Source organism: Carcharodon carcharias, chromosome 31, assembly GCF_017639515.1.
Source record: "Carcharodon carcharias isolate sCarCar2 chromosome 31, sCarCar2.pri, whole genome shotgun sequence".
Lineage (NCBI taxonomy): Eukaryota > Metazoa > Chordata > Chondrichthyes > Lamniformes > Lamnidae > Carcharodon > Carcharodon carcharias.
In genome coordinates this window covers 11,386,890-11,411,458 of record NC_054497.1, presented here as the reverse complement: position 1 = coordinate 11,411,458, position 24,569 = coordinate 11,386,890, and the positions used below count along the sequence as shown (strand labels likewise).

At 42.8% G+C, this 24,569-nt stretch overlaps 1 protein-coding gene across 4 annotated transcripts in view; it reads right to left on the bottom strand.

The window, feature by feature from the left end:
• The window catches only part of LOC121271556 (transcription intermediary factor 1-beta-like), a 94,879-nt gene that overhangs the window by 26,289 nt on the left and 44,021 nt on the right, over positions 1-24,569 (bottom strand). For 3 of the 4 annotated variants that reach the window (XM_041177555.1, XM_041177558.1, XM_041177557.1), the window contains exons 3-10: positions 17,718-17,865; positions 10,660-10,792; positions 7,794-7,910; positions 6,740-6,854; positions 5,810-5,956; positions 4,922-5,039; positions 3,615-4,276; positions 1,990-2,337 (exon numbers count right to left, since the gene is read on the bottom strand). In XM_041177555.1, the coding sequence (XP_041033489.1) occupies positions 1,990-2,337; positions 3,615-4,276; positions 4,922-5,039; positions 5,810-5,956; positions 6,740-6,854; positions 7,794-7,910; positions 10,660-10,792; positions 17,718-17,865 (1,788 nt within the window). The remainder of the gene's footprint in view (positions 1-1,989; positions 2,338-3,614; positions 4,277-4,921; positions 5,040-5,809; positions 5,957-6,739; positions 6,855-7,793; positions 7,911-10,659; positions 10,793-17,717; positions 17,866-24,569) is intronic. The other variant, XM_041177556.1, reaches the window with a different exon arrangement.

Here is a 24,569-nt window from a genome sequence, read left to right as displayed (position 1 = left end):
TAACCTTACACATACAACTTGCAATTTTGTTTGAGTGGAATGAACATGGTGCTATGCTACAGGCAGGGCCAGGTAGTCAGAGGACGAGCTCTCCATCTGTCAAATAACAAAAATTCACAGGAACAGGAGCATAAAGCTGCTAGCACATCATTTTTTAAATTGTTTGTTCCTTCATAGGATGTGGGCATCACTGGCAAGGCCAGCATTTGTTTGCCCCATCCTGAATTGCCCTTGAACTGAGTTAACCACATTGCTGTGGGTCTGCAGTCACGTGTAGACCAGACCAGGTAAGGATAGCAGATTTCTTTCCCTAAAGGATATTGGTGAACCAGATGGGTTGTTACAACAGTAGATAATGGTTTCATGGTCACCATTACTGAGACAAGCTTTTTTATTCTAGATTTATTGATTGAATTTAAATTCCACCGGCTGCTTCCCCATAGCATTAGCCTGGGACTCGCCCAACTACTAACCCAATGATGTGACGCTACATCACCATATACTGCATCTAGTCACGATTCAGATACTGGTCTGAAAGCTGCTCAAAAATTGACACAGTTATAATTTTTAAAAAAAAATTCTCTCCTAGTCTCTTGATGACACCAACTGCTGGCCCAGGGCACAGCTCCAGAGACACCAACTGCTGCCCAGGGCACAACTCCAGAGACACCGACTACCCTCCAATCCTTCACCCAAGTGATAAACCTCAACAGGTTTGCCATTAGCAGTCAACCACACAGAACACTGATTCTCATAACATCCCTATTTATATCTATAAGCATAGTAAATGACTGATTGGAGCATATTCAATTGTAGAGGCCATCGCAGACAAGTCTAAACCTGCTTTCACCCTACAACCAAACAGCATACAATAGAGGCAAACTGCATTCAAAGGCCAGCAAATTTGCATTGGTGAGGAATTAAACCTGGGTTTGTAACATTTGGTTCTTTGCTGGACGACATCACAACATAAAGAAATGGAATAGCATCTTATCACACCTCTCAGAAACTTACTCTTTGGAGAGGTGACTTTTGAAATTCAGTCACTGTATTATGCAGGCAATTCGTGCACAGCTAAATGAATGGAAAGTTAATCCATTTGGTTTGTGGTGACTGGAGGGGGGTGGTGGTTGGGAAATCAGTTGAGGGAGGAATGCTGACCAACACCAGATTAGCTCGAACCCCTTCAAAATTGTGCTCCTGGATCTTTAACATGCACCCGGGCAGATGGATGGGGCCTCAGTTTAACACCTCATTTGAGGAGTGATGGCTGCAACAACACAACGCTCCCTCAGTATTGCCCCAGAGTTTCAGCCTAAGTCATATGTTCAAGTCCGAGAGTTTAATGTTTGAGCTACATGCTATTAAGGAGACAAGAGCAAAGAATGTGGAATAACTGTAGAATACCGAGCATGAAGAGGAAAAGATTCATCCTACTTCAAAAATCACAACTCTGTTTAGCTATGACCAATATCAGAACCTCCTCCTAATGGCTACTGTAGGTACGACATCATGAACTTCGGTTCCTACATCACCAGAGCTTCTAACCCCAGTGCTTCACTTGAAGAGCAACTAAAATGAGGTGTACACAAGGATACAATCGACAGGAAAGCTGAAGCAAAGTGGGAATTTCAGTAAGATTTCAGAAACGAGGTGGGCATGGACAAGCCAAGTCCACATTTAATTCTGCCAGTTAATTCTGCCAGATTATGTTTTTTCCCCAAACTCGCCTTGTACCTAGAGAGAGCATTCTGGGCTATCTAATCCAAGGGTGAAGTATTAGGGTCAGGGATCCCATTGCTAATCAACAGTTGTGGCAGAGGGAGATTTGAAACGATGAGTTAAGAAGGCTGGAGGCACATCATTACAGCATATTGCTCAAATCGAATGTTTCTGACAGAAACTGGCACCCAACACGTTTAATTCATTGACATTAGGTTAATTTAACAAGTTATGTGCAATTGACACATTTACATTTGATACACTTACACTCTGACTGGCAGGAGGGCTGGGGTGAACTTGCTGGGGTGCAGTATTTGACAGTAACCGCCTGCTGAAAGTAGTATTCGATCGGAGCGCTTGCTGTACCGGAGGAGAAGGTCGGCTGACAGGCACGCTCGGCTGTGCGATGGACGTAAATACTTGTTGCACCGGTGGGGACTGTCCACTACCAGGCGTGCTGAATCCAAAGGCCGGTTGCTGCCGCTGCACAGGGGAAGGCAGTTTGTTCATGGCAGAAGGTTGTTGGACGGGCATTTGCAGGTACTGCGTAGGAGGCTGCTGCCCACTGATCAGTGGCTTGGGAGCTCCCTGAGTATGTCCTTGAGGCTGGTGGACCTGCATTGAAAGGATTCAAATTGTAGAGATAAAAAGAAATAAAAGCTTGCACATGCTAGAAGTCAGAAATTACAGATATTGCTGGAAAAATCAGGTCCATCAGCATCCGAAATGAACTCAGCAAGCGATCCAAATGACTCAAGATTTTCTCAATTCTGGCACCAGGTATGCGGTATTTCAGTTACGTGGAAGGACTGGAAACACCAGGGTTATTCTGCTTAAAGAAAAGTTTAAGAGAAAATTTAATATAGCTATTTATAATCATTAATGATTTTGAGAAAACAAATAAAGGGAAACTGTTTCCATTGGCAGAAGTGTTGGTAACAAAAGGGCACAGACTTAAGGTGACTGGCAAAAGTGCTAAAGGAAACGTGGGGAAGCCTGATGGTCTGAACAGACTCCTTTTGAGCTGCAAAATTCCATAGTTCAAAAAAGCTGCTGGTACTTTGGTGAGACTGACAGAAGAATACAAACCACAGAGGCTCAATGTGAGGATACACAGGGTTGGGGGGAGAAAAACATAAAAAATAATTAGTCGTTTGGTACAGAGCTGGCAGAGAAATAAGGAGACATGCTAAGCTTTTCATCTTGCACTCATCAGGACAGATTGCAAGATTACCAACAGTAAAGGGAACAACAATTTATACTGCATGAGAAGAGCATGCTGATTTGTTGGCAAGTGGACTTTGGTTGGTTGAGGCATTGCCATGGAGAATGTAGCAGAGAACAGTTAAGTGTCAAGCTTTTGTTCAAATTCAAACCCAAACCAGGCAGATCGACTCTTAATTGGTCAAAGTATTGCCATGGGGAATGAACCAGGAAATGATTATTCAAGTTTTTGTTTAGTTGAAAAAGGCACAATGCATGGATACGCTCCTTCTGTCTGCAAAGGACAAAAAAAGCCTTGTGTGTGGATATACATGGCTTCTAGAGTGCATAAGTGAGCCACATTGCGAACCCGACTGATAATCTTAAATTAGTTTTCAGTGTAATTCTTAGCATAATCAAGCTTGTTTGGCAAGTGGTGTCCAATCACTGAATCACATCTAATGTTGGACACTATGTTTTGAGTTTTGCAAGCACGGGCTGGTTGGGTACGGTCAGTACTTTATCTGTTGCGAATTGACCAGCAGACCCTTCTCATGCAGTATAAGCTGTTGTTCCCTTTACTGCTGGTAATCTTGCAATCTGCCCTGATAGCGCAAGACAAAAAGCTTAGACAGTGCGTCTCTTTTTCTTTCAGCAATACAAAAATAATTTCTAAATCGTTTACTTACTTGTACTCCGTTCATCTGTGGCAGTAATAGCACCTCACCCATGAGCTGCTGCTGTTGCATCTGAACAAGGTTCCCTTGTTGCACCAACTGCACTTGCATCTGCTGCAGGTATCTCCCATTTGCATTTGGCATTGCGGCCGTTGGCCTGACCAGCTGCACTGCTTGCTGCATCCGTGTCTGTCCACTTGCTGGGGGCCATGGCGGAGCTGGGTGAGGCTGGCGCATGAGAACCTGCTGCGAGCTCTGTTGTGCAGGAGGCTGACGAGGGGGCGGGAGCTGCTGGTAACTGGGCGGCGGGGGTCGATGGGAGGGCTGCATGGGTACGTGGCTTCTCCAAGAGGTTCCTTGGGTCGTAATCATTCGATTGTGCTGGGAGACAGCCTGGTGCTGGGAGACAGCCTGGTGCTGGGAGACAGCCTGGTGCTGGGAGACAGCCTGGTGCTGGGAGACAGCCTGGTGCTGGGAGACAGCCTGGTGCTGGGAGACAGCCTGGTGCTGGGAGACAGCCTGGTGCTGGGAGACAGCCTGGTGCTGGGAGACAGCCTGGTGCTGGGAGACAGCCTGGTGCTGGGAGACAGCCTGAGGAGAATGGCCAGACGTCGAAGGATGCTGAACTGGAAGATGTGCCGACAGTGTTGGGGGAATTTCAATCACAACATTACCTGTTGGGAAACAAACCATTTGTGAAAACGTTCAAGATTATCAAGGGACAATTTTTGCAATATTACAACTACAAAAATCTATACATTACAAGAATAATAACTTGCATATATATAGCGTAAAACATTACAAGGCACTTCACAGGAACATTATTGGACAGTGAGTCAGATATTAGCACAGGCCGCTTTTAAGGAGTATCTTAAAGGAGTACAGAAAGGTAGGAAAGGTTTAACAAAGAATTCTAGGGGTTAGGGCCCAGCTAGCTGAAGGTATGAATGCTAACAGTGGAGCAATTAAAATCAGTGATGTCCAAGAGGATAGAATTGGAGGCACATAAGAGCGCAAAGGTTTGTAGAGCTGGAGGAGATTAGAGAGATGTGGGGGAGGTTGGGCAGGACCAGCGAGGCCACAAAGGGACTTGAAAACAAGGATGACAGTTTAAGACGCAATTTGTTGTTAGACTGGGTGCTAATATTGATCAGCAAGCACAGGGGTGATGGATGAATGGGATTTGGTGCAAGTAAGGATATGGGCAGCAGATTTTTGGCTGAGCTCAAGTTTATGGAAGGTGGAAGATGGGAGGCAGACCAGGAGAACACTCGTTTGGGAAATCTGAACAAGCATTCCGCTTTTGAACAGCTGCTCACCAAAGTTGGCCGCATTCTTTGTCCAGAAAGCAGAGTCCCAGAGAAACGTAATAATGTCATTCTTCAACTCCTCGGTGCTCACCTTGGATTGTAACCCTCTTTGCAACTGAAAAAAGATCTGAAAAAGCACAAGCAAAACAAAATCCCTTCATCGAATACACTTCCTAAGTAGTGATTGTTCAAGTCTCAATACAGTGCTTGACTGATGTACAGGGGCCTTTAACAGGTGACAGCCTCATCCTGTGCACTGGGCTATGATGTTTCTTCATCTGTAGCTGCTCTAACATATACAAGAATGCAATGTATCAGCAATATTACAACCAAAAATCATATCAACTCCCCAGCTGGCTCATGAGTACAAGCTGAGCCCTAGCAGTGGCGGGACAGTTACCGCACTTTTAACAGCAACATGCTATAAGGTGGTGGCACTTTAATGAGACGGTTCCCTCAAACCACAGTCTTGTTCTCCTCCCATAAGCTGATGTCCTGAGAACCAGAAGCAGCGCAACAGCTGAGCCCAGATCCTGAATTAAATATTCAGGTTTAGTCACAGAAATTAAGCGAGTAGGATACATGCAAAAGAGCACACGCTTAAGTGCAATGGCAGCAATTAGGCTGCCCCAGTTTTTAAAAACTATATTCTGCTCCTTAGTCAAAGTCTCTTTAGCAACAGCCTCCCATTAATGGGCATAATCTAAACAGTGCAACATTTCAATCCCAGACAACCTCACATATACAGTAACGTTGCCTGTTCTGAGTCAGCCACATCCACTATGTCTACAAACGTTATTTCCACACACACCTCTAACCACTGAAGTAGTAACAGGTGCAGATAAGAAAGTGGCTAAGTTCTTTAAGCAGAAGAACAAGATTTTTTATATTACGCACCAATTTCTTGCAGAGCAGCAGAGCTGTGCTGTTGTCGGTGCTGATGGCCCAGGAAGCAAATTTTAAGACATGGTCCATTTGCCGATACAGTTTGGACATGGACAGGTGTTGCTGCCCCAGCTTCAGCTGCCGCTCCTCCGTCAACTTCTATCAGAGTGGAAAGCATAAGTTAGAGCCTTGTGAACATATCCATCACTTGATCGCTTGCTCATTAAGAGCACAGCCAAGAGACCTGAGCCCTGCTGACACTACCCTGAAACAAATCTCTCTCCCTCCCATTGGGGAAGCATCTTAGATAATGTGAAGTATTATAAGTGCATCAAGGAGAGAATTAATAGCATAAACCTGGGGAGGGTGCAGGCCTACAGAAGGCTATAGGTTTCAGCCCACTGTGAGCCTTCGGTTGTCAGAAAACTCATACAGACTGGGCGGCTGAAGATAGGAGGGAGAATAAGACAAAAAATTAAACTAACTACAGTTTAAACAAGAGTGAACTTGTATTTTGTGACAGTTTAACATGAAGGTTTTTTAACCCAATGCTTTGGAAGGCTCCAAGTCCTACTGGCACATCAGTGCTCAAGCCTTTTCTAAAGTATTAGGCTAGGCAGAAAGGGTCAACGGGCTATTTAACTGAGAGGGCATCACAGCATTTTCCAACTCAATCAAGGACACTTTTCAGTGAGAGCCACTGGCAAACAAGTAGGACAGGGAACTTGGTAGTAGAAGTTTCTGATCCTAAGGCAGCATGGCAAGATCAAATGGAGTGCTCCAACAACTACTTGGCTACGATCAACCAACACAGCATGGGTTGGCATTCGCTTCTGTACACTGGTTCAGCTCTATGGCAGGCTGTACTTATCTGATTTAAGTCACTGGGGATGCAACATTTGGAATGGCTGGAACAATATCAGCTGTGAACACTGTAGTTACCTCCAATCTTTGGATGAGCGTCTTGCCCCGTTTATTTAGCTCCCTCATTATCTGAAGGATGGCCATCTTGATCTCAACCTGGACCTTCTTTTGCATGTCCTGGACATCTCTCAACCTGACGGATGAAATCAGAGCCACTTTGATTCAAACACAGTCAGAACACCCAAGCTATGTATGTCCCCCAGGATTCCTTTGGATTCTAACAGAACAACTAAATTCACACAGCAAGATGGAAGGTCAGAGGAGGGAAGTAGCTCATTAACACTCCGTTCTAACAGGTTTTTTTTGTGGTATTTTAAAGAGGCATCACATGGAAATGGTCTCCTCCTGTCCTGGAATGTTTTGCAAACTGAACACAAGAAAAAGCTTTGAATAAACAACAACAAAAAATCCTAGAAAAAAATCCTCTACAAATTGACCATTTTTTTTTTTTAAAAAAGAGCTATTGGCATGAAAAACTCAAAAAGTTAAAATCTCTTCTCTCCCTGCTGTCCAAGCACTGGATTTCTAGCTTAGCTAAATTCCTGGACGGTTTTTAAATCTAATGATATGATAATGAGAAATATGTTCCGTCACAACATCCGCTGTGATAGCTTTCACCTTGAAAACCGTCAGCATTCTCTTCGAGTTTGAGCCCACAGAGAGGAGGTTGGCAAGCTACTGAACAATGCAGGGGACGGGACACAGCACCTTGGCCTCATCCGATGTTTGCATATGTTCTCTTCAGCAGGGGCTCCCTAGACAGGAACCCTGTTTTATTTTCTCTCTCTCTCTCTCTTGGCTCATGGGAGTTGAACAAATTGAAGTGCCCAGCTGACATCAGCTAAGGAGTGAGGGGACTCGGGGCTATCTGAAGCAGTATTAAAGCCGAGTGTAACATCTGAAATGGCAGCTATAATGATTTTTTTTTGTGGCTTGCAAGTCATGCTGATCGCTGCTCCTGTTTTCAGTGGCGGTTGTTTAGGGTTGAGACTTCTCAATTAAAGCAGGATAGCGGAGGTGTGCTGTCTAGGTCAGGCACCATGGTAAAAGCATTTCTCAACAGGGGACGTACCTGGTGCGGACCTGCTTGGTGGTCACTTGCAGCTGGGTTTTTTTCTCAGTCAACCTCTTCACTAGGTTTTCCAGTGTCAGTTTCTGATTCTTGATGGCTTCCTCTAGAAACTGGTACCTGTTAACGCAAGTTTTGATGTTTATGGTGAACATAATTTTGTGCACTGCTCACTGAAAATAAGACCACCCTCTGTTCATATACATTACAGCTGCTTAATAAGGTTAAATCCCAGTGAAATAATTATTAACCTATGTTTCCTTTTCTGGTCAAAATCCAGTCAATGAGTGTTGTATCACTGCTGTGCAGATCATTGCCACTGAATGGCACAATCACAGATGCTTAGTCTACTAGATACTGGCAGTCAGCATCAAGGCTAAGCAAAGAATTAGGTGTATTTGGTGTCAAGTTAGACACATGGCATTAAAAAAGGGAACTTTTTGTTGAACGAGAAACAAAGAAAAATATAGAAATACTTTCATTTATAATCACACCTCTCAACCTCGGTGTTCCAAACTGCTTTACATCCAATGAAGTACTTTTGAATTTTAGTCATTGCTTTAATGTAGGGAAGCACAGCAGCCAATTTACACAACAAGCTCTCACAACCAGCAGGATAATGGCCGGATAACCTGTTTTTAATGAAGTTAACTGAGGGAGGGATAAATATTGGCCTTGACACCAGGGTTAACGGAACTCTTCTTTCAAATAGGGCCAAGGGATCTTTTACGTCCCACATGAGATGATGACAAGGTCTCATCCAAACGATGGCATGTTAGACAGTGCATCATGCTGAACAGTCAGCCTAGATCTTTTGTTCTCTGGGGTGGGACTTTGAATCTTCATGTGGAAATACGGGGAGGTAGTGGCATAGTGGTATTATCACTTGATTGGTGTTCCAGTGCCTCAGCGTAATGCTCTGCGGACCCGGGTTCAAATCACACCACGGCAGATGGTGGAATTTGAATTCAATAAAAATCTGGAATTAAAAGTCTGATGATGACCAAAAAACCATTGTCGATTGTTGTAAAAACCCATCTCGTTCACTAATGTCCTTTAGGGAAGGAAATCTGTTGTCCTTACTTGGTCTGGCCTACATGTGACTCCAGATCCATACCAGTGTGGTTGGCTCTTAAATGGGCAAATAGATGCTGGCCTAGCCATGAGAAAATATTCTTAGGAAGAGAACCAAAAATGCTCCCAACTCCGCCACAGCTGTTACAACCAACTCCTTGTCTGGATGCTCTGGATGATCCATAGCATATATAATTTGCAGCCAATTTGCACAATACCTGATATATGTAATTTGCTTCGATTTTTGAAGTTCCTCACATGAGACAAATCAGTTAATTAAATTGGTTAGATAAACTGAAATCTGGCTTTAAAAACTGGGTCAAAATCTCTGCTTGGGAAAGTAATTACAGGGTATTAACTGGAACTGTTCTGAGACCCTCCTGCTTGCAGCATTTTGTGAACGATGATACATTGGCAGAAGAGCATTTTAACCATGTGCTGCAGAAACTCTGATTTGTGGCTCAATTAAAAGAAATGGATCAAATTTTCGAGGATGTTGCCAGGAAAGTAGAATATTAGCTATGAAGAAAGAACGTATAGGCTGGAGCTGTTTTCTTTGGAATAGAGAAGGATGATGGGGAGACTTAAATGAGATGTATAAAATTACGAGGAGCCTAAACAGAAGTGGATAAGAACCCATTTCCCTTAGCAGAGAGATCAGAGGAGCATGGATTTAAAGTAATTAGCGGTGGATCACAGGAGAGTTTGAGGAGAAATGCTTTCACCCAGTGGGTGGCTGGGTTCTGGAACTCTCTGCCTGAAAAGGAGGTAGAGGCAGAAACCTCCATCACAGTTAAAAATCACTTGGATATGTGATTGAAATGATGTAACTGACAGGGCTACAGACCAAGACCTGGAAAGTGGGATTAGGTTAGAGAGCATTTTCTCAGTCGGCACAGACATGATAGACCGAATGGTCTCCTTCAACGATATACATTTTCAATGTTTCTCTCTCTCTGAGATGAATGTAACTCCTTTCTATTGAGGCAATAACCATCAAATAACTCAGTGGGAATTACAGCCAAAATAGAGAGTATCTGTCAAACAATCAATATCATTTAGTTAATTTTTTCTATCATAGAAAGAAAGCTTTGCAAGCCTTGTATTTACATAGCGCTTCTCATGACCACCGAATGCCTCAAAGAGCTTTAGTCAAAGAAACACTTCTTTGAACTGCAGTCACTGTTGCAATGTGGGAAGTGCGACAGCCAATTTGCACACAGCAAGCTCCCACAGACAGCAATGTGATAATGACCAGATAATCTGCTTTTGTGACATTGATTGAGGGATAAATATTGGTCAGGACACTGGGGATAACTCCACTGCCCTTCTTTGAAATAGTGCCACAGGGTCTCTTACATCCAAGCAGGAAGATGGGGGCCTCAGTTTAACGTCGCATCCAAAAGATGGCACCTCGCTCAATACTGCACTGGAACGTCAGTTCTCAAGCCCAGAGTGGGGCATGCAACTCAAAGGCATAAGTGGTACCAACTGAGCTACTGTTAACACTATAAACTGTGGAGGACTGACTGCTTTCTCTGAGGATGAGGCATCACATGAACATTTTATCATGAACTAATTAAAGGGATTAATAAACACTTATTAAGCTGGAGAAATTAGATATTCCAACTGGAGAAAGGCAAACATCTGGGGACAGCCTATTTTCAACTATGCTTAAATTGCAAGTATTAAGAACGATGATCACAAAGTCTACGATGCAGTCTTCACACACAGGAGGCAAATGTATGAAGCAAGCGGAAGAAGGGTGGCTGCGAACTGAAACAAGTTCTCTTACCTGTGATCTTTATGAGTGAGCAGCTGACAGTCTCGGCAGGTTAGAGTGTCGCATGTCTCGCAGAACAGCTTCAGGGTCTCCTGTCTGTGAATGGAGCAGAAGATCGGCCGCTCGCAGTTTGCCCTCCCATCAACTAGGTGGATGAGAGAAAGAGACAATCAGAGCGGAAGTGAACACTGGCAATTGCAGAGCTCTATAAATAACAGCAAGTTCTTTCCTTGTCTGACCGATTGAACATTTGAAAATCACAAATGCTTCAATGTCTCACCACATTTAAATCCAACTCTTTAACCAACTGGCTGGTTAATTAAACGTAAATCAGTCACCAAACCAAAATGTCACTGAGATACTGAGAATCTAAGTTTGCAGCTCAACGGTTCAGAAAAGGTGCTAGAAACTGCTAACACTTAATTGACAATATCAGCTCAACTTACCTTGAACGGGGTGAATGCCAAGCTGCTCAAATTTGTATTTATTACTAGATGTGGGCTTTGAATTCAGTAAAAAGGACACTGAGGCTTAGAGGCTTTTTTTTTTACAAAACTAAATTAAACATTTATTAATAGAAGATTGTAAGCCCATACATATGCCTACAAATTACTGCAATGACTTCTAAGATCCACAATTAATCTAACTCCCAGTTACACCTCCATTAAGGCAACAGTAAAACAGAGAGTTAAACAGACCCAGGCAAAGCACACACCCTGGGCAGTCGAATTCAAAGTGAGTTTTTCCTCAGCTTCAGTTCCTTGTAGACAGCAACTTGAGGCTTTTCACACTTGTGTTAGAGCTTACGAAATACCTTCGTTTGCACACGGCCTTCTCTCCTTTAGATATATTTTCCCCTTTGAATGCAAATTCCCATTGTTTCACTATGTCTTTGGACTTTACCTCCCTAATAACAAAATTCTATCATAGTACCAATTTTAACGGTAATCTTTGGAAAAAATAAACACACTGTTCCTTAACTTCTCCTGGCTAGGTGAAACATTTCACCCCCTCTCTTTTGAATTCAAGCTACTCTGGTTTATTTAAAAATGCAAATGTTTCCTTTGCACCTCACATTCTAGAACTTCACCCATGTTTACATATTTATTATTTCAAACCTAGCTTCTCTTCTTACATCAAAGCCTTCAGACCAGTTGTCTTTTATTCAATTAAGTCCTACACACAAATACACAGACACAAACCCCACTATTACTCTACAATAAATTCCTAATAGCATTATGAAAATTATTATATCTTCTTGACACTATACTTGGATTCAGCAAGATAACAACATGTTGCCGTGCAACACACCAAGTGGGCACACTTAACAAGGAAGTTGATTCAGTCTGAGTCAGCTGTGCCCCATTAGACTACAAACAGATTTCCTTTCCCCAATTATTTGGTAACCATTTGGATGCTGAGTGGCATAAAAGGTGGAGCTACATAGTGATGCCTGCTGTTTTTAATATTCTGTCAGCATTCACCATCTCAGCTCATGGTCAAGGGATTTAGGCAGGGTACGGAAGGCTTCCTGTGGAACTGTATCCCAACCGTAAGAAAATTGCATATAGCTTGGCAATATTAACCATCATGTATTATAAGTCATTTCAAGCGTTGTTTTGAACTCACCAACTACTGGCAAGTCCAAAACTGATCACACCATTGGATAATTGTTCCATTATGCTAATATTAGGATACGCTAATGTTGGCGATTAGTCAACAAAATGGGGGAGCAGGAACAAGCAGATGAGACGGCAACATCCCATATTGGTTAGAAGGCATTCCATGTGAGGTGTTAAAATCAGGTTGTAGGTTGGCCAGAACAATGGGGAGACAAAACAAGGGCACAAAAAGATGCAGAATGATATCAACCAGCTGAGATGGTTTCAATGTGATCTCGTGTTCCTTTGAACTGCCAGGCGCAAAACTACAATTAAAGTTGATCGCATAAACAGAATGGCAATTGCTTGTTGCACAGGGGTACTAACTACAATTTTGATGGTTTGGGAGATGGGATAGATGTATCAAATCAGCTCTCCAGTGATGAGAATACAGTCTGCATCTTTCCTGATCCAGGTTTAAAAGCAGATAAATTTGCAGTTCAGGTGACAGGAACAAAACTAGTCCTGCCGAAGGAGTGTGGAGTCAAGGCAATGGAGGAAGGCACAGCTTGATGGGCAACTGGCGCAGGGACATTGCACTCTACCCAGAAGAAGTGGGGGTAACATCAATTCTTGTCTTATTCTTGCAGGTATTGATCTACTTGTTAACAATGAAGTAGTCTCTATAAACCATATTGGTGTTAGTTTCGTACATTCAACCTTTCCGCCATTAATTAAGGTACAAACTCAAGGGCGCAATTGTTTCAAAAGGCGAGGCGGCAAGAAACTAGACTAGAAAACAAAACTCTTACTCGGCAAGCTCAACACCACATCTCAAAAGATTTACACAGCAGCCTCACAAGACTGACTAGTACCATCCTAGCTTCTTGGGACATTCACAGCAAAAATGTAAATATTCGAGTACTTTGCTGAAGTCCTCCCTGCACTAAGGACTACTCCCTGGTTCAGCGCACGATTGCCTGCACCTATGCACTGATCTCTGCTTTCTACCACCCAGCTGGATAGGCTGAAGCCAGCAAATTGAAGCAAGAGGGACTTAAGGATGTCAGAGAATGAGTATTGCTGAAAAAGAGATTTTTTTTGTGGAAGCTTTTCATCTTGCACTCATCAGGACAATTCGTAAGAAAATACCATGTCAAGGGGAAAACAACATATCTATGCCTTATGAGAAGAGAGTGCTGGGTGTTTGGCAAGTGGACTCTTGATTGGTAGAGGCATAAAAACTCAAAATAGCGTCCAACATTAGATGTCATTCCGCGATTGGACAAAGTTTGCTAAATATCCTCAGGGATGTGCTAAGAATTACGCTGACGACCAATTTAAGATCATCAGTCGAGCTCGCAGTGTGACGCATTTGCTTGTACTAGAAGCTGCAAGTATTAACACACAGGGCCCTGTTCTTTGTAGACAGAAACAACACATACACATATTGCGCCTGTTTCAGCTGAACAAAATAAGTGGTAGTCATTCACAGGTTCATTCCCTAGGGCAATGTCCTAGAGTCAAGCTGTCTGGTTTAAATTTCAATGTTTGGCAGTTAACTGTCAGTCATCATCAACTGGTGCATTCTCCATGGCAACACCTCTACCAGAATCTACTTTGCTAACCAATCAGCACCACCTTCTCATACAGTATAAATATGTTGTTTTCCCCTGACATTGGTATTATCTTGCGAATTGTCCTGATGAGTGCAAGACGATATCCTGGTGAATTTTCTTCCCATTGGCCACTTATCCCAGGATCCATTTGAAATCCCAAGAGCTAAACCTTACAACAGATTCTAGCTGGGCCAAGATCAGTCTGTTACGTGCAGATCATCTTTTACCAATTTAGTTCTTGTCATGAAGATATTTTTCATATCAGATATTATCCAGGATCCAGGTGGTGTAAACAAGAATGTCCAAATGCACTTTACAACCAACTTCCCTGAAGTGTAATCACTGTTGTAATATAGGAAATGCAGCAGCCAGTTTTTGCACAGCAAGCTCCCACAAGCAGGAATGTGATAATGACCAGATTAACTGTTTCAGGTGCTAGTTGAGAGATAAATATTGGCCAGGACATAGGGAAGAGGTTCACAGTGCTCCTTCCACGGGATCTTTTATGTATAACAGGGACAGCAGTCGACCTGGGTTTATCATTTCACCCAAAAGACAGCACAGCTCCTACGTAGCAACACTGCCTCACTGCTGCACTGGAGTGCAATCGTAAATTGTATGCTCAAGCCTAAGGAATGGCAGAGCAATGTTGGGGTCAGCACGATGCATCTCTTAAAGATGAGCGATGAAGTGCACCACCAAATACAAAACAAGCTGATCGATCTGCTGGGGATTGTTGAGCCTTACTGAATCCAGCAAGGTGACTAAAATTTAGCTGTTGGACTTGATGGAATAGCAACATTTCTAGTTGAGTGATGATTACCTCTGGATCCAGCCTACACCAAGCTCTTAAAGAAACTTCAGTCACCTAATTATCCAACATGATATTTCAGGGAGCTGCATGAACACAAGTAATGCAATGTTCTGGAAGCAATCCAACTGGAAACAGATTGGGTTATTTGAAAGGAGATGCAATACTTCACCCGAGCCTGCACAAACTGACTGAAAAATACCAGAGTTCTTCAGTTCATCAGTATGCTGATGTCAAAGTTGAGCACAATGAACAGTTCTATAAAAACATCTTAGCCAAGCCTTTGTTTGGTTAATTAAGAATGGTCATCTAAGGCCTATGTTCCTATGTCACAAAAGAGCTTCACCGTTCACCAAATCCAGCAGCAGAAACAATTTCATTTGCATTGAAATATCACCCAGCATTAACTTTGAGGGCGTTTAAAAAAATCAATCAATTACAGAAATTTATTTTGCTTCCTGGCCTATCTGAAACAAAGAGCCCTGGGATTACCTCCACTCCTGCTCTGAGCATCAAGATACAGAAACGGCCTTTAATGCTCATTACCAACACCAACAAAACCTATTAAAGCATTACCATAAACTTCACCTTCACCTCGTTCCTATAGAATGTCTATGCTTTACCTACACTGTTCTACTCAACATTTAGGACAAGATATAAACACATCTGCTCTCGTTGCAGCTCATTCATTAGTTGACAGGGAATTAGAACTGGTTATTCTTGTTAAACATGCTAGGGACATTCTCGGGACATTCTCTGCCCTTATATGTTTTGAGTTCCAGTGCTATAGTACAGAGTGATCTGACTCTTCTCCTCCCATGAGGTATCAAACACTCACTGTTCCTCATGTTTAGTCTGAGATATGACAGAGATCTGATGAATTCATTGCCCAATAAGTAGCAGGCTTATTAAAGAAAATAAGGAAAGAAAAGGACTTGTATTTATATAGCGCCTTTTACAACCTCAGGATGCCCCGAAGTGTTTTATAACAAATGACGTTCTTTTAAAGTGTAGTCAAAGCTGTCATGTAGGAAACGTGGCAGCCAATTTGTGCACAGCAAGGTCTCACAAACAAGTGTGATAATGACTGAATGATCATATTGGCCAAAATATTGGAGAACTCCTTTGCTCCTCTTCCAAATACTGCTGTGGGATCGTTTACATCCACCTGAGGCAGCAGCTGGGGACTCAGTTAACGCCTCATTCAATAGACAGTATTGCCACCAATGCAGCACATCCCTCAGTGTACACTAAGTGTCAGCCTAGATTTTGTACTCAAGTCTCTGAAGTGGGACTCGAACCCAGTACAAATAGTGATTTTCTTTTTTCTTTAAACTCTTTCACAGGACATGGGCATCATCCATCCCAAATTGCCCTTGAGAAGGTGGTAGTGAGCTGCCTTCTTGAACCGCTGCGGTCCCTTTAGTGTAGGTACACCCACAGTGCTGTTCGGGAGTGAGTTCCAGGATTTTGACCCAGCGACAGTGAAGGAACGGCATTATATTTCCAAGTCAGGATGGTATGTGGCTTGGAGGGAAACTTGCAGGCGGTGGTGTTCCCATGCAGGATACACACAGACCAAAACAACTCTTCCAATTGGTTGATACCTCACTTTAAGTTGCAGACAGTACAATCCTCGCTGGTAAATAGCCCAACAGTAAATGTGAATTAAGAACTTCCACATTATTGCTCCTTCTCCATATCTGTGCACAACAGGATTTCACCTTGGTGTTAAGTAGCTCAAAATTTCTCCCTCCAAAGACAACCCAAGGTTAGCACATAACCTAGAATTCTACTGTTGAATGCTTTTCACAGTTGTAATGGCCAGTTTGAAAATTTCACGGGTACACAGCTACCCTTGGTTGCTGATCTCTTGACAGCACTGAAAGAAGCCATTCCACCAAATGGCACAGTTTAGCTGCTGCAGCACTGATAGAGTTCAACCTATAATATTTAATTCATCTTCAAAAGGTGGGCGACGCTGGCAAGGCCAGCATTTATAGACCATCCCTAGGCACCCTTGAGAAGGTCATGGTGAACTGCCTTCTAGACCAGCTGCAATGTATGTGGTGAAAATGCTTCCATGTTGCCACTGGGTAGCTCCAGAATGTTGACCCAGAGACTATGAAGAAATGGTCAATATATTCCCAAGTCTGACTTGGAGCTGGTGTTCCAATGCACCTGTTACTCCTGCACTTCCAGGCAGTGAAGGTTGAAAGTTTGGGAGGTGCTGTTGAAGACCTGGCAACTTGCTGCAGTGCATCCACATGTCTAAAAGAAGGGGATTCAACTGGGATTATCATCTTAAAATTGGAGGTTTCAAACAGGTTTTTTTTTTAATTTTGATGAATAGAATTTAAGAATAAGAGTTCAATTTTTTTGTAATTCTTTCACAGGACGTGAGTGTCACTGACAAGGCCAGCTTTTGCTGCTCATCCCAAACTGGCCTTGAGAGGTGGCCTTCTTGAAACTCCACAATCCATCTTAGGCAAGTACGCCGAGAATAAAATTGGAAATTAGTAACTCGGATGAGAGTCTATTTAGAGAGTTAAATTCTAACTTCTAAAACTGTTTATTGTATTAAGGGAAAAGTAGAACTCAGTAGCCTGATGGTTCAGTGGGTAAATGTACAGCCTGCTGTGGTAATATGTCATTCAGACAAGGTTCAATTCTTACCTGGAAATTAGTGGAGACACTACAATTACCCTCAGTGCCCTTGAGCCAAAAGAAAACAGGCTTCACCCGAGGTTCCTGATCTCATTTGCTATAAAATGATCCTTGCTGGGAAGTAGGCGCCGATAGGATTGGAATTGGCTGAGAAGATTCTCAATCCATGCTAACAAGTGAAAAACCTGGGAACTTGGGTGAGTCCACAACAGCTACCTGCAGAACTGTAAAACCCTGCAAGTCAAAACCTCAGAAGGGCACAAAAACTTTGGATCTATAACTCCAAAGGTTGGCTTACTTGCATCACACGCACCTAGAAAAGTATACCTGCACAAATGCACATGTGCAGCACAAAGTTTTAGAAGTTTGTACCTGTGAGCCCTGGGTTTTTCTTGCTCATTGTGTGGTCCTTTGTGAATTTCACTCTCTGATGAGCCTCTACGCAGGCATCGCACAGCCACTCAGCACACTCGACACAGAAGCTGGAGGATACAGCGTTATCTTCACAGCTGGTACAGACCTTGGGATAGGGGGCGGAGAGCAATGGGAAAAAAAATATTCAGCAGACAGGTCAAAGTGCGACAATTTACTCTACTAGCAAATTTCCTTAATCCTGCTCGAGAACATGCTTTCTGCAGACTAGACTTTAGGAGACTCAATGTTTTAACAGATGCTCACACTATACATAGCATACATGAGCTGGAGTCACCACATGGATAGGGGCAATTAGGGATGGGCAATAAATGCTGGCCAAGCCAGCGATACCCACATCCTGCCAAAGAACAAATGAAACAAAAGATCGCTAACACACCATAAAAATACTACAGGGGATGGATATCTCTCCGTCCTTGGCTTCCTGCACGGTTCTAATGAAGTTCAACTTTAACTCAAGGAACATTACCTCATCTTTCGATTAGTCACTTTGCAGCATTTTGGATCAATGTTGAGCTCAAAAATTTCAAACAGCAGTCTCTGCCCCATTTTATTTCCCCTTCCTGTGCAGGTTTCGGTTTTACCCCCCACTTTTCTCTTGTTTTTGGCTGCTCATCATTCTGCCATTCACACCTCCTCCAGGCACACCTTTCGTTTCTTTACTTGTCCCGCTACCATTCCCCTTTGGCCCTGCACCACCAGTTCTTTTGTCATTTAATCTCTTCTCTTCTCCCTTATTACTGACCTTCCTTTTTGTTCTTTTCCACCATCCCAAACCCCCTTTTTCCTAAATCCTATTACATTTCCAACTTTCCTGGTTCTGATGAAGGGTCACCGATCCGAAATGTTAACAATTTCTCCCTCCACAGAGGATGCCAGACCTCCCGAATGTTGCCAGCATTTTTTTTTTTAATTTCAGATTTGCAGCATCCACACTATTTTGCTTTGGTGTAACCTGATGGCAACATGGAGTGGGAACCCTGGCTTGTCTCAGGCCTAGCCCAGAGAGACTTAAAGCCGCTCATCATGCCAGCGCTGTTCAGATCAATTGAAATGACCAACTGCAGTCAGTTCTACCATATGGCATCTGGCGAGAGGCTCAGATTTGTGGAAAAAATTCTGAAGATGGTTTAAAAGTGTGGAGAGATGGAGGCAGAACTGCCCCCCAACTGAGCATCAAATTAACAAAAGGCGCAAATTAACAAAGCGTTTATGCTTAAAAGCGAATTGCATTTATATAATGTGGCACATTTTTCAGCTAATGAAGTGCTTTTAAAGCACTGTCATCGCCTGCCCCTCAATTTGAGGATGATGTCTGCTCAGGGTTGCGAGTTTCTAACATGGGTCCTCCATGTGACTGAACAGACCGATTCTTAACCCCCAGGCGTTTGGGCACGTGGGGTACAAGGTAGCGGGATCCAGAGTGCTGGATTTTCTTTCCTTCTCTGCCACTGCTTTGCCTCATCATGAGGATGTTGGGGCTTACAGCATGATGCAGCTTGATGGACAAGCTGCCGCCAATCTGAACAATTAGTAGCAAGCTCCTCCCCTTCATTAGGGTCAACACCGCCGCACTTCAAGGAGTGCTTCAAAGTGTTTTCTCTGTCCTCCCCTGGAATGTTGGCCAGTTGAGAAAACTGGACCTGACAGATTGGTGGGTTTCTATCAAAGTTGATTTTACATGAGTTTTTCTGCAGGCGTTTCGCTCCAATGCTTCTGGTGCTGGCTACAGGAAGAAGGGCACTAACGTTTGTTTAATGGCCCTCCCACTGAACCCAAAAGATGCAGAGGAGGCACTGCTGATTGAATATCTTTAGCGTTCTTATGGTCACTGATACACAGTTCAGGTCCCGCTGCAGCACAGGAGTGTGGTGCTGACAACTGCTCTGTAGGGCATCTCTTCTAAGTCACTGCCTTAGCTTGTAGAGGGTTGAGTTGGCGCAGCTGATCCTGTATTGGGTCTCGCCAACAGTGATCTTTACAGAAAGGCGGCTGCTGGGGAAAGGAAGTGCTCAATATATTCGAGTCCCTCATTCAACAAATATGGGAGATGGAATATTTGGCTAACGAGGTCTGGGTTGGTATACGAGTTTTGTTTTAGCAACCTTTAATGGTCAGGTCGAGTTTTTTGTACGCAGAATTGAAGAGGTCAAGAGTGGTTTGCAAATCTGGCGCAGAGTGAGCAGCAACACTTATTATGAAACAGCTGATGGTAAATGTTGAGCTGTTCAAATCCCAGAGGGAAACTTGAAACAACTGTCATAACCAATTTTTGCAATTTGTATATTTCGAGATGCAGGCTTTGAATTCAGTTATAATAAGACCACCGAGTCTCGAGGTTTTTATAAAACTAAATTAAGCATTTATTAATTAGAAGATTGTAAGCACATACATATGTCTATAAATTACTGTAGCAACTCCTAAAAATCCCCTAATTAATCTGACTCCCAGTTACAGCTCCATTAGGGCAACAGTAAAACATACAAATTTAAACAGACCTCTGGCAAAGCGCACACAGTCACATTCAAAACTAGTTTTTATCAGCACAAAAATAAAAATACCTGGAAAAACTCTGACAGCATCTGCGGAGAGGAACATAGTTAACGTTTCGAGTCTGTATGACTCTTCAACAGAACTTTCAGCTCTGGGTCCTTTTGGACAGCGGCTTGAGCCTTACAGGCTAGAGGCTTTAGATCTCAGAATCCTCTCTCTTTTACCAACAGCCTTCTCTTCCTTTATACATATTTTCCTCTTTGAATGTAAATCCTTATTGTATCACTAGGTTTTTTTGAACTTTACCTCTCCTGACAATAAAACCCTTTCTTGAGACCAATTTATTAGTAAACTTTGGGAAAAATAAACATTGTTTGGTTTCTACTGGCTGGGTGCAAAATTTCACCCATCTTTTTGAATAGTTTATTTAAAAATGCAAATTTCCCCCTTTACACTTCACCTAATTAACATTTCAAACCTACTTCTCTTCTATACATCAAAGCCTCTAGACCAGCTGGCTTTAATCTAATTAAGACACACACAGACACTACTAGAACTCTATTTTAAAATAATTTCCAACAACATTATAGACATTATATCTTCTTGACACACTGCAATCACCCGCAAACTGTTGTTCATGTATATCTGTGGCAGTCAATTTAGTTTTGGCACAGAGATGACTGAGGTTAGAGTTTTCCATCTAGACAGTATTTAATATTGACACAAGGGGGCAAGTCACTACTGAACTGCAGTCACTACTGTAATGCAGAAAACACTGCAGTCAATTTCTGCACAGCAAATTCCCATCAACAGCAATGCGACAACGACAAGATCATCAGTTTCAGTGATGTTGGTTTTGGGAGTGGTGGTGGCTGGAGAACCGGAAATAATTACCCCTGCTCTTCCTCAAAATAGTACCAAGAGAGTTTTACGGAGAAACTGGTTTTACTGAAGCTTCATGTATCAGAAGTTTTAAATGACTTGGAAAGCAAGCAAGAATGGCTCAGCATTGAAGCAAATCTTCCATAACCTTCCCAACATTTTTAGTGGCTTTGAGTGCTCTGTCCTAAAAACTTTCCTAATCGCTATTGTTCTGGGATTTAAAGGAAAGAAAGAACAGCCTTGGATTTCTGTAGCGTCTTTCACAACTTCTGGCAATATTACTTTCATTCATGGGATGGGGGCATCACTGGCTAGGCCAGCATTTTATTGCCCATCCCTAATTGCCCATGAGAAGATAGTGATGAGCCGCGTTGAACTGCTGCAGTCCCTGTGCTCCCTAACAGCACTGTGGGTGTACGAGTTCCAGGATTTTGACCCAGCCACATTGAAGGAACGACAAGATATTTCCAAGTCAGGATGGTGAGTGACTGGGAGGGGAACTTCCAGGTGGTGGTGTTCCGATACGTCTGCTGCCCTTGTCCTTCAAGGTGGCAGTGGTCGTGGGTTTGGAAGGTGCTGTCTAAGGAGCCTTGGTGAGTTCCTACGGTGCACCTTGTTAATAATACACACACTGCTGCTACTGTGCGCCGGTGGTGAAGGGAGTGAATGTTTGTGGATAGGGTGCCAATTCCAAAAAGCTTTCAAGTCAATCAAGTAGTTGAAGTGCAATCACTGTTGCAACATAAGAGCCAATTTCTGCACAGCAAGGTCCCACAAACAGCAATGATATAATGACCAGATAATATGTTTTAGCTTTGTTGGTTGAGGAATAAATATTGACCAGGACACTAGGGTGAATGATCCTGTTTTTCTTCAAAATAATGGTATGGGATCTTTGACATGGGCCTTAGTTTAATGTCTCACCTGAGAGAGAGCACAGGACAGCACTTTAAAAAAAAAAAATTATTCATGGGACACAAGCATCAATGACAAGGCTAGCGCTTATTGCCTATTCCCAAGTTAGAATGAAATTGTCCCCAGGGCAGCAGGATCTCTAACCATAAACTCTGCATTAAATTTAGAGGAGCCTTTAGGGCTGTAGAGAGGGTAGATAATCAGCTGTCTACCACCATGCATTGCATTGGCTCCTAGCCTGCATCATGCTTGTGGAAATGGACTCAAATAAACCTGAAGAGGAATGGTTCCTTTCACAATACCGTTGCGTCTACTCTTCATTCTTATATCAGCGTTGCAGGAGCCATGTTTGCACACAATTCTCTCTTTATCAACAAAAGGCAACACCACAGTTTGCAACATGTACACCTGGCTCTAGGTTGGCATAATTATTGTGCCATTTACAGTTCAGTGGCAAAAGGCCAGGGACAAAATGATGTCCTGATATTGATGTGGTGTACCGCAATTGTGCTGTTGGCTCATACTTTTCATACTGAAGGGAAACATGAAATTTCAAGGCAAATGACACAGCTCACAGCTTGAGCCAATATTTTGTGCCAAGTGTCATGTGGAGGATCCATCCCCTTGCTTGCAGTCTCTAAGCAAGCTTGCAGAAGGAATTTGGATAGTTTCCCAATCTACATACAATTTGACCCAGTGAGCCTCAGTGGAGGCTAAAAACATTTAAAGCATTCAGCCTGAACACAGCTTCTCATTTCACGTCAAGTTGCTTTAACTTCACCAGAAGGGCTAGAGATCTACACCGAGCAGCACTCTGCCCGGTCAGAAGACAAGCAGCAAGTGCTTTGAAGGCTTGTTGCATCCCAAAATAAAAACGAGTAGGAAACTCAAATCCCCAAATTTCCCCACAGCTTTGATAAGCAATATGGCTCATCTGAAACTTCAATTATCTGTCCAATATTGCAGGCCATCCAGCTAGCCCCCTTGCCCCAACCAACATCCAAGAATGCACGTGACAGCGATTAAGGAATCTTTGTTCACTCCATAATCGGCCTGCAGCTGGAGGTCCCAAATGGGGAAACAACATAATGGGTCAAATGGCCTCCTTCTGCACTGTAACAATTCTGTAATTCTATATTCCTTAGATATGTTTTGAAAATATGCACGTCATAGAACGATACAGCACAGAAGAAAGTCATGTGACCCATCACGCGCATGTTCCACAAACTTTCAAATTATGCCCCATATATCAGTTTGGCCCATCAATATATCAAAAAGAGCAAGACCAAGTTAATTGAAATGGAGTTTTATTAAATATTATCTGACTCCTAAACTCTCCAGATATTACAAATAAAACATTAAAGCACATGAAAATATTTATTCCTTCATTATGAAAATGGAACCACTAACACAAAATATTTCAACAAGGTATTTAATTTAAATTGAATGGTTACTAAACAAGGTCACATTCCTGAACTGTCTACTAAAGAGTTTGCTACTTTAGCAAGGTGGATCATAAGCTAAATATCAATTTCAGAATTAAAGTAACCAATTTGTGTTAAACATCAGTAATGAATTAGCATAATTAAAAGCCTTAGCGCTTTTAACATAGGAAACTATGGCAAGGCATTTCACAGGAGCAATGCAATTCTACCTCAATATGAGTGATCAATCTGTACGTACAAGTACATGCTCAGTGTTCTGCAGTCCAACCAAGCCGGATGCCACTATGGCTCATTCTGAGAACGTATTTACTGCCTCCTGATCTAGTATCTCACTGACATTTCCTGGATGCCCCAGTATTGATCTTCTATTCCTCGCTCCAGTCCTGATCTCTGAATGTGTGAATCTTCCATAGCTTGGCTTGTGACAAGTCAGAGTAAATGATCTTCCTTTAAACTCATCCTCGTATCGCTGTTTTTCTTCAGCTTCCTATATGCCTTTCCTTCTCTTGTCTTTTCTCTGTTTCTCTGTCCCTTTTCCTTCTCCTTTGGTGTATTTTCTCTCCCCCTTTGTACAGCTGTCTCTGATGCCTTCAGATCCTTTTGCATGTATTTTGAGGGGAGATTGTAGGTGTACTGGCTGGGAAGACAGCACTTTTCTGTGGTACCCATATAGTATTGGGCAAGGGATCCAGGCAATGCTGTAAGCCAAAGCATGGGTGCTTTTAGAGTTGTTCGATGCAGGTGAGGAAGTAAATCAAGGTTGCGCTTCCTAGTCACAAATGAAAGCTATTGTTGAAGGTGACAGCTGACTAGAACTTGGAAGCATAGGGTGGAGGGTGGAAAGGAACAGACATACGCAGGGTGGTCAGGGCAGAAGGCAGTGGAAGAGCCATGGAAAAAGTAAGGGTGGGAGCAAGTAGCATCTGCTGACATGGAAAGGAGGAAACCGAACCTGAAATTCCTTCTCCAACCTATCCTCCTGTTATGTAAAGTTTCTACACTGCAAATAACAAAGGCTTTCCCCAAAATGGGGAAGCATTCACGGGAAATTCCTGAA